General features: G+C 34.6%; 1 protein-coding gene across 1 annotated transcript in view; it reads left to right on the top strand.

Annotated features, from left to right (window-relative positions):
- The window catches only part of SLC30A9 (solute carrier family 30 member 9), a 64,944-nt gene that overhangs the window by 10,988 nt on the left and 36,618 nt on the right, over positions 1-17,338 (top strand). Inside the window, exons 3-7 of the mRNA XM_054582123.1 lie at positions 9,614-9,676; positions 11,647-11,746; positions 14,149-14,241; positions 14,630-14,712; positions 17,113-17,171. Of these exons, the coding sequence (XP_054438098.1) occupies positions 9,614-9,676; positions 11,647-11,746; positions 14,149-14,241; positions 14,630-14,712; positions 17,113-17,171 (398 nt within the window). The remainder of the gene's footprint in view (positions 1-9,613; positions 9,677-11,646; positions 11,747-14,148; positions 14,242-14,629; positions 14,713-17,112; positions 17,172-17,338) is intronic.

Genomic DNA, 17,338 nt, shown 5'->3' on the forward strand with positions numbered 1-17,338 from the left:
TAGTTGCAGACTGGAAAACGGATCGCAGAGGAAGTGGTGATACAAATGAGGTTCTGGACCAGGCTCCTAATGGCAATGATTTTTTAAAGGAATAGATGAACTCAAGAGATTTAGGAGGTGAACAATTAGGGCTTGGTTATTGAATTTGGGTGAATGAAGGAGCTGGTCAAGTAAAATTTAATGCCCGGGTACTGGATCAGGCAAATGTGTAGTGCTTTCATTTGTTTCTAAAATTAGGAATACCAGGGCTAGACAGAGTACTTTGAGAAGATGATTCAGTTTTGGATATCTGAATGGTAGGTGCCTTTGGACATCTTAGCAGATGACTAGTAGGCAGTTAGATACACCGCAGGCAAACCTCAGAGATTGTGGTTTCAATCCAGACCACCACCATAAAGCAAATATTGCAATAAAGGGAGTCACACAAACTTTGCGGTTTCCCAGTACATATAAAAGATGCGGGCACACTCTATGTAGTCTATTTAGTGTGCAGTGGTATCATGTCTAAAAAAAATGTACATACCTTAATTTAAAAATACTTCATTGCTAAAAAAATGTTAAGTATTATCCGATCCTTCAGCAAGTTATAATCTTTTTGTTAATGGAGGGTCTTGTCTTGATGTTGACGAAAACATTAACTGTGAGGTGCAGTAAAGAAGGCGCAGTCCAGCGGCCTGCCCCCGCACCATCCCACCGTGAGACCGCACGCCTCGTACCGGGTGGCGGCGGCGGCCTTCTCCCGGGGCCCCTGCGTTCCCTCTGCTCGCTCGTTATGTTTCATCCGAACCAGCCTGCTTTCGGTTCTCAGCAAATACTGCTTTTTCTCATTTATTATAAGGCCTTTGCCCTAGTTGCTTTCTTTCCAAGGTGTACTTCTTTACACATGACCCCTGCCGGTCATCACGTTACGTTGGAATGTCAGCTCTGCACAGTCATTCTTACAATCATTCAGTCTGAAGTGGCCACCCAGCCAGTCATGAGTAGTATCCTAATTTTAATTCTGTGTGTAGATTGTACTTATTACTGACTGGTATTTTCAATATTTATTTACTTCTTTATCTTCCATTTGTTTGAAAGCCCAGTGACAGCAGGAACCCCAGTGCAAGGAGCAGTGGTTTACACGTAGTAGGGGTTTAATAAATATTTGTAAATGAATGAAGGTGTAGAATTCTAACCTGGACATACAGATTTAGGAGGTGTTAGCTATACCCAGGTGGTAACTGAAGATATGGGTATATCTGAGACAGTCCAGGGAGAGTGTTTAGAGTGAGGAGATAAAATCTTCTAGTACAAAACCCCCAATGAGTAAGGACAGATGGAAGAGGAGCCTGCAAAGAATACTTTAGGAGGAGCAGCCTAGGGAGGTAGAAAATCCGAAGAGAGTACAGTTTCAGGAGAAGAGAGTGAAGAAAAATAAACATTTCAAGGCTATCTTTTCTTTAGTTGGATGTCTTTCCCAGGGGAAGATGTTACAGATTCATTGAGAAACCGATATGCATGTTTATATGATGATGCCTGTTTTTCTTCCTTTCCCTTAAGTCTCATCTTCCCTTTGGGCTTACTCTGCAAATTCAGCCAATTTCTTTCCTTTTGGCGGTGGAGAACTGCAGGGGTATTGACTGAGAGTTTTGATATTAAAGGATGAAAGAATTGAGAATGTAGTGAGTCTCTAAGCTCTAGAAATAAGCGTATTTATTAGATCATCAAAATAGGAGACGAAACAAGTGATGCAATAATATAATTAAGGGCAGATTACGTTATCATGCTCTTCTGAGTTTAACATAGACTCACACAAAAAGTACTTAATGTTGGTTCCTCTATACAAAGTGCTTGAAGTTGAAATCCATAACTAGGTTTCTTTTTTCTACACTGGAATAAAAATGTTAGTTTATATTTTTGTATTAGAAATACATTGTTTATGGTGGTTTTATTTTGGGCTCAATTTTTCAGAATTAGTTTAGGCCAGATTAGGCCTTGTTAGCCATCAGATAGACAGCAAGTAATTGCTTGATTGAACGGTAATTTGTATATTTAAAGGTTTGAGATTGACTTTTGAATAATTCAAATCGCATGATAAAGTCAGGAACAGCTCATTAAGAGGCAGAGATTTGCTAAGGAATCCTTAAGTTTTTAAGGAGCATTCAGATGTTTAAAATTTTAGTAAAATTAGTTTTAATTTTGCTAATGACAGCAGATGTGTGGCAAACAGCCAGGACTTGAACTTAAAATGTCTAGAGATATTCATGGATGAAATGTCTGGTTACTTTTTGAAACCATAATAATTCTAGTCCAGTGATACATCTAAGTTTATAAAGGTGGCAGTGTGCAAAATAGGTATTCATACATATGTTTGAGCCATTTGCTAACATTTCTTGTTTGTGATTCTTAACACTATATAATTAATAACATGTATACAGCTTGTAGTGAGAGGAATACCCAGAAATACCAGTCTTAGAGCAACTCATTTTCTGCGTTTGGTTGAACAACCAAACTGTGTTTGGTGGAAAGGAGGGCTGTCTGAAATTTTTGACAGTAGATTTTAGTTGTTCAGACACGAGGTAAGGGTTGGAAGCTTATTATTCTACCACCTCTTTCATTTCACTTTCCTCTACCATACTCTCTGTTCACCAAAGCAAAGTTTTAAGAAAGTGATATATAGGTTCTATAAAGTGCTTTAGAATTTGCTTACTGTGTAGGTAGACAAAAATGAAATTATAATAATCATTTAACTGTTAAATGACAAGTGTTACAAGCTATGGTAATTTAAGTGCTTTTAAGCCTATCTTTGTCTATATGCCATTATAACGTACTTAGAATTTTGTGAATAGTTAAAAAAAGCCTTTTGGGGTTTTCTGTATATACTATGTTAAGTCATTTAATCAGTGGCTTTCACTGAAAAATAATGAAGAAATACACTAAAAGTTACATAAAGATTTTTTGCTTTTATTTCAAAGAGAGTTTTACCTTTGTTAGTGCCTAGTCTATTGACATTTAATGTATCCATAAAAGCCTTGAAAGAAGGTAAATCAGAAACTCTAAGCAAGGGAACAGTGTGGTGAATAGATGTTTCAAGGTGCCTGTTTCACTTCTCATTCATTGGAGTGGTAGGTAAAATATAAAAAGAAAATTGAAGAAATAGCAGGACTCAAAAAACATGCTATGTCCGAGAAATGGAACAAAAAGTGCCGGACTCTGGATGGGTAAGTAGGAGTTCCCGTGTGTGGGGTAATGGACTTGCAAGTGCTACGTTCATAGCCAGGTGCTGGAGTCAGACCACTGTCTGAGCTGAAACACCTGCCCCTACAGGGGACTGAAAATAGCCTCTTCCATCTGTTACCTGAGGCTATGTCCTGTAGGAGGCTGTAGGGTAGGGAGCCCAGAGGACAAATTGGACCTGAAACCTGCCATTTTTTCGCTGAGGGATAGGAATTTCAAACTGCCAGTGTGAGATCTGGTTCAGGATAGAAGGATTGGGTTGAGGTCTAAGCACTGGAGCATGAGGAGGAGAGCGAAAGGGTATATAGCCTAATCAGAATAACACTGCAAATTCCAGAACTTAAAAATACAGGAAGGATCATGTTGCGATATATACATGTATCAAATCAATACATTGTGCACCTTAAATTCACACTGTTATATGTCAATTATACCTCAATAAAATATAAAAATAAAAAAGACATGAAGAAGTCTAATGAGAAGAAAATTTTAAAAATCAGCTATCAAATATGAATTAATTCCAGATGATATTAAAATAATAGCCTGAATTGCTTTAAAGTGAGTTAAATTTCCTCAAAAGAATAAATGAAGTACTCGTATATTTTGAAACACAAACTAGCAGAAATGAAACCAGAACAAATCTGGAGAAGAGCCAACTAGAAATCTTAGAAATGAAAATGTAGTCACTAAAATAAAAATTTAATAATCATAGTTAAGTAGAGAATTCATAAATTGAAACCCTGAATGTGCAAAGGAAAGCAAAAAGATTTTCAAAAAAATGAAAAGCATTTTAAGAGGCATGAAGCTCTAGCCTACATTTAATAGGCATTTCAGAGAGAGAGGATAGAGAAATGATAGAGAAGTAAATAAAGAGATAATGGATGAGAATTTTTCAGAATTTGAGAAAAACACAGATCTTCAGGTCTAAAGGATAAAGTATTAAGCAGTGGAAGTGAAAAGAAATCCACAGATTTAAAAACCAAAACAAAAAACAACCCAACTTAAAAGCTTCCAAAGAGAAACGTCTGAATGCCGTCAGTGCAGTTGTTGCTCTTTTGAAGTAGACTTTTTATCTGAAACAATATGCAGAAAACAAAGGGAGGATGATTTGGAGTAATATCCATGAAAGAGTAAAGGAAAAATAAATGTTACCCTAGAATTTTACACTGGTCTAAATAATCATTCTAGAGTGAAGGCATAATAAAAGCACTTTCAAATATGTAAAGAGAATGTCATTAATTACTAACCCACCTACATTTTTTTAGAAAACGATTTTTAAAAATTTAATCTTTTTTGTATTTTTTTAACTTTACCTTTTAGTCTCCTTATACCCCTCCCCCCAGCAATCACCACACTGTTGTCCATGTCCATGAGTCCTTTTTCCTCTTTGCTCAGTCCCTCCACCCCCTGACCTCCCCATTACTAGATGTCATCTAAAGTATATATCTCTTTTCTTTTTAAAAAAAAAAGATTTTATTTATTGATTTTTTTAGAGAGAGGGGAAGGGAGGGAAAAAGAGAGGGAGAGAAATATCAATCAGTTGCCTCTCGCACATGCCCCAACTGGCAGCCAGGGCTGCAACTCAGGTGTGTGCCCTGAATGGGAATTGAACTGGCAACCTTTCGTTTTGCGGGATGATGCCCAACCAACTGAGCCACAAAAGCCAAGGCAAAGTACATATTTCTATAGCATGCATAGTAAACCCAGTGGGACAGAAGGGTTGAGATGTAAGAGACAATGAAGAACAAAAATGGATAAAATATGTTGGTAAAATTAACTATTGATAATAAAAATAATAAACTTTGTTATATTTATGCTAAGGTTTTAGTCAAGAGTAGTAAAGTAGAAGTTTTCAGTGGTTAAAGATTTATTTATTGTTCCAGAAGAAGGTAAAGATACTGAATAACTTTATAGATGTAAGAAAGAGTAAGAGGGAAGTATGCATGTTAAATTTTTAAGTGGAATCATTAGAACAGTAAAAATAGAATATTACAAATTCCAGACCAGCATAGGGGATGGGGTCAGAGGAGGATATAGAAAATTTGATCAGTCCAGCAGGTGGCAGGAAAGGCAAAATAAAAAAAAAGCAAAGAAAAAAGAATGGGAAACTGAAAACAAACAATATGATGGCAGAGTCTAGTTAGACAGATATATACATTTGTTTCTAGAACGCTCATTTTATTTCATTAGTCTACTTGATTATTTCTCTGCTGATGTCATGCTGTTTTAATTGCTGAGACTTTATAATGGATTTAAATCTTTTAATATTTTATAATGGATTTTGACATTAAAAAAATAAATAAAATCAATCTGCATTAAAAAAAAAAAAGAAAGAAGGAACTCTTGCCTTTTGCAACATGGATGGACCTGGAGAATATTATGCTAAGTGAAATAAGCCAGTTGGTGAAAGACATACCATATAATCTCATCTATAAGTGGAATCTATTCAACAAAACTAACGAACAAAACAAGCCACAGGCACGGAAACATGGAGCCGACTGAAAGTGACCAGAGGGGATGGGGAAGGAGGACAATGGTGGAAAGATGGAGAAGGGACTAAATAATGAACATGTACGAATGACCCATGGGCATGGACAAAAGAGGTGGGAATTGACTGTGGGAGAGCACGGAGGGCTGGGATGGGTGGAGGGGGGCAAAGAGGGAGAAAACTGAGACAACTGTAATAGAATAAACGTGATTTAAAAGTAAAAAAAAAAAAAAAAAAAAAAAAAAAAAAGACAGAGCCCAAATGTGCCACTAATTAAGTCAGATTTTATGGTGTTCCATATATTTCGAATACATTTGTATTCGAAATAGATGGAAACAGTTTATTTTTGTTTCTTTTCAGAGACGTAGGTTCTGGATCTTCTGCTATCTCATCTGCTCAAGGATTTTGCTCTTGTGATTATTCTGTTAATCCCTTTCACCAACAAGTCCTCCTTTCACTTCATCATTCCCATTTCTGTGTAAAATACTGTCAGTCTTTCCTTTATTCCATTCTTCATTCCAGCTCCTGCTGAGAGTGCAAATATTGCTTTTACTTTGTCATCTCACGTTCTCACTTCATCCTGTTGCCTCTGTCCTCACTCTTCCTGCTGGTACTGCCGTTACCAAAAGACTACTAGCGATGTCCATTTTGCTAATCTGGTTTTCACTTCTGTGCTTTTCCCCCCCATGAAAATTACACAAACATCTACTCATAAATTAAATATTATTTTAAACATTGAGGCAGTAAAGTGGTTAAGACATAGACTAATCAGCCCCAGCTGGTGTGGCTCAGTGATTCGAGTGCCAGCTTGTGGCCCAAAGGGCAGTTCGATCCCCAGTCGGGGCATATGCCTGGGTTGCAGGCCTGGGTGCAGGTTCCAAGTGGGGGGCACGCGAGAGGCAACCACGCGTTGATGTTTCTCTCCTTCTTTCTCTCTAAAAATAAATAAAATCTAAAATAAAAGACATAATCATAAAGACTTGAGTTTCAGTAACTCTATGTTTAAAATACTAGCTCTGTGACTTTGGGGAAAGTTATAAAACTTCTCTGTGCCTCAGTTTCTTCAACAAGATAAAGATAGTAGTACTTCAGAGCAGCTTTGTGAGGATTAAATTAAATAATGCACACAAAGCACATAGTATGGTATGTCACATGTGACAAATACTTAGTAAATGTTAGTTATAATTAATAAACTCAAATACTATTTTGTTGAATGAGGATATAAATATAAGGGAAAATGTTTTAAAGTTGAGAATGCTGTTATAAAATATTTGATACTTATAAAAGAAAATATTATGTAAGTTAGAACACAAAAATCAACATTTGGGCATTTACCACCCAACCTAAGAACTTTACTTCCTTCCCTCTCTTTCTCTTAATATAGTATTTTCCATGTCTCCTCATGCTTTTGCAAAGAGTAAAACTTTCTTTTTTACAGCCAAGTAGTGTTCCATTGTATAAATGTCCCACCGTTGTTTTATCCAGGCATCTACTGATGGACACTCGGTCTGCTTTTATATCTTGGTGATTGTAAATGCTGCGATGAACAGAGAGGTGCTTATGTTATTTCAAATTAATGTTTTGGGTTTCTTCAAAACCTTACATTCTTAATAACATTTTCCCTCACCCTGTGTATCTAGTCTGACTGTCCTGAATTTTGTGCTTGTCTCTTGATTTAAAAAAAAAGAAAAAGAAATAGATTTAGATATTTGTATACATATCCCTAATTGTTAGTTTAGCTTTTTTTATATACTTTTATTGTAATAGCTTATAGTATGTATTCTTTTGTGATTTACTTCTTTCATTAAATTTTGTTACTAAGATTTATCTTAATGGCATATGTGTTTGGTTTGTTAATTTTCATGGAGATAATTATAGCATGTATTTTTCAGGGCAGTGTGAATTAAATGAGTTGGTACATGGAAAAGTACTTAGTGCTTGGCATACAGTAAGGGTTTAAAGAAAGAGAGTCATTATGTTTATTATTATTCACTGCTGTGTGAAATGTTATATAAATAGAATAGAGTTAGTTTATTATTTTGCTTATGGGCATTCGGATTGTTTTCAGTTTAAAACAGCACAACATAATGCTGCTCTGCACATTCATATACCTCTCTTCTTGTACCCTCAGGCAGGTTTCTATAAACTAAGTATTGGGTTGACTAAAAAGCCTGTATGGTTTTTCTCATAAAATAGAAGGCTCATTTTTATTTTCACCAATAATTATTGATTTGGATATTTTGAGTATGTTGGCTATCTCCTTTATGGTATAATGTTGATTGTTCTCAGTTAATGACTCGATCGTTATCAGCCTCAACTGGTGTACCTGATTGTCCAGCGAGAAATCTTCAGCGTGAAACTTTGCAAACCACTTTTGACATGTTCGATCAGTCTCAGCACCTTCTCTATACACCACACAAATCTTTTTCTGCATTTCAGTTGCATTTTTACCCTTCTTGAAATAATAAAACAATATGCCAAAAATATTGTGTATTTTCTTTCATCTTCAATGTTGCATATTTTCTTCTATCTTCAATGTTGTGTATTTTCTTCCATCCTCAATATTAAAATGGCTACAAAAAATTCACCAATTTTGATGTTTTTTTAAGTGCACCTGCTATGACAGCTGTCACAATACACTCTAACAAAATTGTGTTGAATGAAATTAAAGACAACTAAGCACTACTGGATTTGTCTAAATGGAAAAAACCAAACGAACTTTTTGGTCAACCCAATATATTAACCTAAAAGTGGAATTGCTAGGTCGTGAATTAAGCTTGTGTTCCGCTGTTAGATAATGCCAACTTGTTTACCATGGTATTTTTTTTTACCTTTTGCCTGTTCATGTTTCCATCAGCAGTGTCTGAGTTCCCGTTGCTTCGCACCCCTAGGTATGCACCCGTTAGGTATGGTCATGCTTTTTCAGTTTCCTAACCTGAAGATTATAAAATGGTGTCTTGTTGTTTCATTTGTATTCTATTAATAATGAGGCAATCATCTCGCTTCTTCCAGTTCATTGGATATTTGTATTTCCTTTTCAATGCAAATTTGTTCTTGTCCTCATTCCATGTATTCTGTTGGGTTATTCATCTTTTATTCATCTGAAGGAATTCTTAAATATTCTTGATACTTATCCTTAGTTGATTGTAGTTGTTGGAAATACATTCTCCCAATTTGAGGCTTTTCTTTTCTTTCTATTTTTTAATGGGACCTTTTGATGAGCAGATGTTCTGAATTTTAATTTAGCAGAATTTGTCCATTTTTCCTTGTGTTGTTTATATCTTAAGAAATCTGACTCTACTGTAAAAATAGGCAATATTGTCGTCTGTTAGGCATGTAAATGTTGTGACACTAAAGACACTATCTATCTGGAATTGGTTGTTGATGATGTAAAGTAGATTCTAACTTCCTCTTACTTATTTACTTATTTGGAGGGCAGAGGGTTGTACAGTAGTTTCAGTAACTGTTCAGTAACAGTTATTCATTGATAGCATCTCTAGAAGAGTCGTAAGTAGAAGAATCAACAGTGTGTCTGTCCTTGTTGTCCTTATTTTAAAGAAATGCATCTAAAGTTTCCCCATTGCATACAATGTTTAGGTTTGTTTTACCCTTTAAAGAAATTCCTTTTTGTCCTAATTTTCTGAGAGGGTTTGAAACTTGCATGGGTGTTGAATTTTATTAAAACTTTTTTAGCTCCTGTGTGACTCTATAGTTTTTCTCCTTTCATCTGTTAAGAGGGTAATCAGTAGCTTTTCTAATGTTTAACCGCTTTTAACATTCCTAGGATAAGTCCAATTTGCCTATGTTATATTACTTTTTTTATACATTGCCAGATTGTTCGCTAATAATTAAGTGTATAGGTTTGTATGAAGCCATTGATTAATGTAAATGTTTTAATAAACTTTACAGCAGAAAATATAGGTGAAGAACTCAAAGCTCCACTGATTAAGCAAGACCCTCTCCAAGTAAGAGGTAAATATATTTTATTCTGTTTTTTATTATAATTGTGTTTTAAAATTAAATATATGAAATTAGTTTATATAGTGTTTTTTATAGTTATATTATTATGAGGGTTAGGGTTATTGACCATAAGGATTTATTCTCCTATTTATGAGCTAATTTTCTGCTGAAGTTAACTTTGCATTTTGGTCACAAATTTTGTGGTAATTGCCTTTTTTTCTCAAAAGCCCAAGGAAAGGAGTAATGGCAAAGAAAAACTATTAATTACCTTATCATTTTACAAAAGTAATGTGATTAAAGAACCAGAGGTCAACACCTTTAAGCTACAACTTTTTCACATCTAGAAAGAGTCTGGACAGCCTTGTCCAACTTTCTTTTCTAGAAGTGATTGTGTGTAAGGAATCTGCAGCTTGGTTCTTTATAACAAGCTGTGGCTTCCGATGAGCTGAGGACCCCAGTCGAAAGCAGCGTGTTTCTCAGAGGTAGTAACTCTGTGATTAGGAGCACTGTGGTTTTGGAGTCGGACAAAACAGGATTTAATCTGTGGCCCCAACATGTACCAGTTCTATGACTTTGGGCAGTTTGCTTGACTTCTCTGAGCCGTAGTTTTCTCCTCTATAATATGGTACTAAAAATGGGATTTCTTTGGTAGGATAATTTTGAAGATGATACCTGGTACACAGTTACAATTAAGAATAATTACTCTGATAGCAGACATTATCATTAATAATCTGGGCCAAATACAGGCCAAACAGAGATTTCTAGCTACTTTAAAGAAATTTTTAAAAAGTAATTTAAAAAAAACCCTAATCTTTTCAAAGACAGATGTCACTTCCTTCTCTGCTCCAGAGAAACTAATCTGGATTTTGAGTTTTAGGATAATTGGAGTAGGCAGTTCAGACTTGAACTTATGTAAAAATAAACCTGAACTTTTTAATATACTGTTTTTTTCAAATAAGATTGTTTGGTTTTCTTTTAAATCTTCAACCCCAAGGGTATGTTTTTATTGATTTTTAGAGAGGAAAGGGGGAGGGGGAGAGACAGAGAGAAACAGCGATTGGTTGCCTCCTGTATGCACCCCAACTGGGGAGTCAAACCCACAGCCTAGGTATGTACCCTGACCGGGAATTGAACCCACAATCTTTTTTGGTATACGGGGCAATGCTCCAACCAACTGAGCTCCCAGCCAGGGCTCCAATGAGGTTTTGGTTTTTATACTGAACTTGATTTTTGCAATGTTAAGTGTTATTTGTGCTTTTGATTTTAAAAGTTCATGAATGAGTCCTTTTACCTACTGCAATTATAGATAATTTTAGTCTTAAGTTACTCTTTGAATTTAAAAGTAGAACAGAAAATTTATTAATTAATAGATATGAGAATAGAATGTGAGGTGACTAGGTGTCAATTTGTAACAGAACACGAGTTTATTCTGTTATTTTGCTCTTGCTCTTCGGATATTTGTTATTTATCTATGTCATGTGACCAAAAGTCTCACTTTAATATGATTTATAAACATAGACCAATATTGAATGTAATTTTTAACTCACAGATTATAATTGATGCCCAATTGGTATTTTATTATTGATGTCTCTGGCTTTTTTGTGGAAAGTTTAATACTTGATAATAAGTAAATAATTTAAAAGAAGGTAGTAGTATTTTACCTGTACTCTGTAATAAACTTTATTTAATTTTTAATTGATAAAAATGTTCCTTTTGTTTACTTCAGCTTTGTTGCATTATGTGAAGCAGTTCAGTGGCTTTCAAACTTTTTTGTCTGCAAGCCACTTAAGAAATACTGCTTAATAAGTTAGTTTATATATACTAACAGATTATTGTAGAATTTTTTTTTCTGATGCCATTTATTGCATCAGGAAACATATTTTTATTTTATGGAATTCATTAGTGAAGCCTTGACATATGTTTGTCTTTAATATGACTTTTGTTGTGCATATTTTTTGTTTTCCACTATTTTTTGGTTTTAGTCAAAGCAGTCCTTAAGAAGAGGGAGTATGGACCAAAGTACACTCAGAATAATTTCATCACCGGAGTCAGAGCAATAAATGAGTTCTGCCTTAAAGCCAGGTATAGTTTTGTTTGTGTTTTTTTAAGATTTTATTTAATTTTTAGAGAGGGAGAAAGAGAGGGAGAGAAACATCAATGTGAGAGAGAATCATCAATTGGTTGCCTCTTGCATGCTTCCTGACCAGGGACCAAACCCAAAACCAGGCGTGTGCCCTGACTGGGAATCGAACCAGTTGACTCCTTGCTTTGCGGGATGACACCCAACTGAGCCAAACTGGTCAGGACATATTTTTTAAAAAGTGATAGTTTGGTCTCTAATTTTAAATAGCCATTTATTTCTTAGAATGCATTACCTGCTACCACCCTTGTGGAAACTCTCCCATGGCTTCTTCCTAAATTAAGTATTTTAATTTATTTTTAAAAATGTTAAAATTATTTACTTACTAGATTGAATTCTGCTCCAGCATGAGCAATTTCCGTCTTTCTGGGCTTCTTAAATTCAGAAAGGCAAATTTTCAAAATCTGTGTGTCACACAAGATCTTAAGGGCTTTATTGTTATGTTCACGTGTCAGAATTAATCAATATTAAGATTATTTGCATACTTTTGTTTGATTTTTTAGTTTTGTTTTTTTGGCTGGCAGAATTGAATAGTTCTTAATTTAGTTAGTACATTTATATTTATATTCCATGCTTGGTTTCTGTTGAGTATACAAGGGAAGGGACCCCCCAAAACCCCCAGAATTATCTTCTGGAAAACAGGCCCCTTATAGTACAGGCTTCCCCCCACTAGGTGAGTTCTAGGAATACATCTGTATCAACTGGCACAACTAGCAGCTGGCATTGTCAGAGGCTGTATTCGGCTTTGGTGAATTTTTTTTTGAAGACTCTTTTAATGGTTAGCCCATTTTTGTGATGGGTGATTCACAAGCCCATCCGCCCATACCGTGCTGAGTGTTAGGCAATTTTGGATCAAACACACAGCATGACCACCCCACTCCTCATCCCCATGCCCTGCCCTGCCTGTTCACCCAGTCTTGCCCACATGAAAAAAGTCCTTAAAGGGAAATGTTTAGCTGATGCGGACGAGGTGAAACAAAAAATGGCAGAAGCACTAATAGGCATCAAAGTTGAGAAGCTCAAAACTGTTTTCAACAGTGGTAAAAAGTCTCAATAGGTGATTGCATCAAATGGAGAGTATTTGGAAGGTGATGGAAGTTTAAACATATAAGAATAAATACACAATTTTTTATAAATAAATTCTGGCGGGTTTTTGGGTCCCACCTCATAATTATTTTTACTTCTATCTGATCTCTAGTTACTAATTTTCTTGTAATCGTGGAGATTTATTGAGATTATATTTGTCATCTATTTTAAAAATTTCCCTTTATATGTTTACCTAGAAAAGCCATATTTATGTGGAAGATTTCTTAGTCTTTTAGAGATATCAGATGTGACCTACCCCATTTTTCCCTCTCCTTCATGGTCATTCTCTGTGGTACATTATCAAGAAATGAGGAATCCTACAGTCAGTTTCATAACTTATATAACTAGTAAAGTGATAATGATAACATTGACGTGAAACTGTATTCTATTTCATATAGAGTATTTCATTTAGTTTTCACAAAAATTTTGTGAATTAAGTAGGCTAGGTATTGCTGTTTCCACATTATATGCCAGGAAAAATAATGAAGATGGCAGTGATGATCCAGCTCATTTCATGAGTCAGTGACAGAGTGGAAACTAGAATACTCTTTAATATTTGGCCCAGACTGTTTAACCTACATGTGGTAGTTGATTGTTGATATTTTTTAACTCCAGATTTAATTTAGAACTTAATATTCCATAGTTATCATGTTTTAATTTATAGGTCTTTTCATTGCCATGACAAGATTTTATTAGGAACACCAATAATTAAATATAGAATTACTATTTAATAGTGACTTGATGAATATATAAACTTTTCCAAATTTAAGAGAAGGGAAAAATGATTAAAGATCATGGGATTGAAATATTATCTTTGTAACTTTGAATGACACTAACACTTAATCTGGCTGTAAACAAACAAGGCTGCAAATTTTAAATTTAAATTCTTAAATAGAGGGATGATACTCTAGTCCATGATTTTTTCTAGTTTTCACATTTTTTGAGAATACAAGACATCAGACATTGCAGTGGTGTGTCCATAGCAGAAGAAATGTAAGCACTTACGAAGGAACTTAATCTCTACATATATGTATGGTATCTGTATTGAGCATCAAGAATAATTTTTTTTCACTGTCTCTAGACCAGATTTTGTATACAAAATGCAGTCTTTATAAACTCATCTTTAAGTGCAACACAGATCTATGATATTTTAAGATGAGGATCAGTGTAGTGGCTTTTATATGTTCTTAATAATCCTTTTAAGTACATAAACTGTATGAACACTGTCTGAATAAATTCAACATGTTTCTTTCTTCAGTGATCTGGAACAACTTCGAAAAATCAGACAACGAAGTCCTCACGAGGATACTGAGTCCTTTACCGTGTACTTGAGGTCCGATGTGGAGGCAAAGTAAGGACATAGTTCCTGTAGAATAAAAATACAAGCTGAATTTGAGATTAATAAAAACACATTTTAGACAGGCCCAGAATTTTTTAAATGACATATTTTAGTTTTTTGAAGTAGAACATTTTCATATTGGCAAATTTATCTGGGAGTTACTAGTATGTATTACCTAACTAAAAATATCTTAATTTTTAAGAAAATTTGCTGTTAAATTTACTGTTTTGTTTAAATTTAGTTTAGAAAAGTTTCTTAAGTGCTTTATGTTGTTTTTTTCTAAAGGACCTTAAGCTTTGTTGTAAGATTCTATATAGTTATATGCTTTATCTAGATTTAAATATGATACAGTAGAGTCATTAAAATTGTTTACTGTTATGGGTCATGTATTCATGAACAGATCTTTGGAAGTTTGGGGAAGCCGTGAAGCTCTTGCCAGAGAGAAAAAACTGCGTAAGGAAGCAGAAATAGAATACAGAGAAAGTAAGTATATTCAGTTTAAAGCTAAGTTAAGTGGAAAGTACAGGTGTGCTTCAGAGATACTACGGGGTCGGTTCCATACCACCACAATAAAGTGAGTATCGCAATGAAGCAAGCCATAATCTTTTTACTGAGGAGGGGCGGGGAGGGTTGCCTTCAATTTCTAAAAGAACACATTTGTGAAGCGCAGTAAAGTGAAGCTTAATAAAACGAGGTGTGCCTGTAACTCATAGGTAAGAATAGTACCTATAATTAGGGACTCCGTTCTGGTTGCATACCTTTGCCTTTGGCTTTTTTTGGTTGTAGCATATAGCAATATCCATTTTGGGATTCAGTTACTTTATAAAAACAATATCTATTTGTTTGTTTTATCCTCTATAGCTTTTTAGAGATGATGGGAGGAAGTGAAGTTAGTTTGTGGTTTCTGTCAGACCTTATTAGTAAAACGATGGTCTGATTTGAAGATTATGCTTGTTCTAAAAGCGATAGGATAGTGCTTTTTTGTGGAAAAGTCTGTTAATTCAGCTACCAGATTTCTACTTTAATTAACTAATTCAGATATTTATCAGACATCTATGAACTAGAAACTGCTTGGTGCTTCAGATTTAAGATGCATATAAGACCTCTAGGGAATTGAACAACTCAGTGTTGTAGTGACAGAGCCAACCTTTATAGAATTAGGATTAATATAATATGAAATATGGCCCTGACCAGTATAGGTTAGTTGGTTGGGCAGCGTCCTCCAAAGTGAAAGGTTGCATGTTTGATTCCCGCTGGTGGTACGTGCCCAGGTTGCAGGTTTGGCTCTCAGTTGGGGCATGTATGAGAAGCAGCTAAACAATGTTTCTTTCTCACATCTGTTTTGCTCTTTCTCCCTTTCTCCCTCTCTCTCTAAAAATAAGTAAATTTAAAAAATTTAAAAAACATATGAAATGTTTCAGGTAATTGATTTACATATATACGTATCAATGACAAAAGTAATACATGCTTGTGATTTTAGAAAGTATATAAATATAAAGAATAAAAAGTCTTTTTTTATTTCCTCTAATACTTTCTCATTTTTCGTCCGGGCAGTAACTGTTGAAATTTCTTTCTGTGTGAATAATCCATCAAATATTGATAATTATAAAACATTTACATGATTCCAAAGTCATATTTTACAAGACAAAATACTTCAGAGAAATTTAGTTTCCATCCCTGTCCCTTCCACCCTGTTTCCTTTGTTTAGCATATGTAACCATTTAAAAAGTTAGTTTTGGGGTTATTTTGTCTACTTTTAAAAAATATAAAATAACATACATACATACATATATTACATACAAGATATAAAAAAATAGCGTACCACACCCCTTGCATAAATAAGACATACTAAACACACTTTCTGTCCTTGATTTTTTTTTTTTTTTTGTGAGTATGTCATCCTAGGGAGCTTTCTGTAGCAATAAATGGAGACTTTTTCTTTGTTCCTTTTAGTAATACTCCGTTTTGGGGGGGTGTACCATAGTTTATTCTATCGTTCCCCTATAAGTTGTTTCTGGTCTTTTGCTGTTAAAATAATGATGCTATGAATAGCTTTGTCTATATAGTAAAGGAAACATTTAAAGTAACAACTTGAGAAAATATGATAATATGAAAATAATTTTGCCCTGTATTTTTAAACTTTGAGTTAAAATTGAAGAATCATTTTTTTATATCAGGCTTAAATAAATCATTGATTTTAGTTAATTTTGAGGTGAGCATCTTATCAAACTGTCCTTACCTCATTGCAAATCCAAATTTCCACCTGCCTTGTTTTTTATTCTGGCAAAAAAAAATGCAAAATAAAATTTACCATTTTAACAATTTTTTTAAAATTATGTTTTATGGATTATACTATTACTGTTGTCCCAATTTCTCTACCTTCCCCCCCCCCCCAGTACCCTATTCCCCCGCCTCCTCTCCCCTACCCCCCTTCCTTCCTCCTTCCTTCCTCATAGTAGCCGTTCTCATGGGTGTGAGGTGATATATCATTGTGGTTTTGATTTGCAGTTCTCTAATGATGCATGATATGAGCATCTTTTCATGTGCTTGTTGGCCGTTTGTATATTATCTTTGGAAAAAGATCTATTCAAATCCTTTGCCAATTTTTTAATTGGGTTACAAATCCAGATTTCTTACAATAACCTGATACTTTTTTCTGGTAGCAAATGAAGCATATGTAACATAGTCTTGAAGAGAATAATTGTATTAATCTAAAATATGATTGATAAGGATACATATAAGCTAAATATTTTTTAAATTTTTTAAAGTTAATTTATTTTTCCAAATACATTTGTCTCTGCCTTCCCCCCACCACTTTCCCCTGCCCCTCCCCCCTCTCCCTCCCTCAATCTTTAAATATGTTTTGTTATTCTTTTCTTATAGGGCTATTTAGAAACCAAAAAATATTAAAAGAATATAGAGACTTCCTGGGAAACACCAAGGTAAGGATATCTTTCTGATGATGTGCATGTGTTACACAGTGAAACTCTAGTGTCAGTCCATTGTGAAATACCAGCATGTCTGTGATCCTAATTCAGGATTTCCTTGATGACATTGTAATTGACTGAATTATAGTCTATTTGCTTCTGTCCAATTTTTGAAATTTTAA

The sequence above is a fragment of the Pteronotus mesoamericanus genome, unplaced genomic scaffold, assembly GCF_021234165.1.
Source record: "Pteronotus mesoamericanus isolate MK-2021 breed Mesoamerican mustached bat unplaced genomic scaffold, CSHL_Meso_final contig_68, whole genome shotgun sequence".
In the NCBI taxonomy this organism is placed as follows: Eukaryota; Metazoa; Chordata; class Mammalia; order Chiroptera; family Mormoopidae; genus Pteronotus; species Pteronotus mesoamericanus.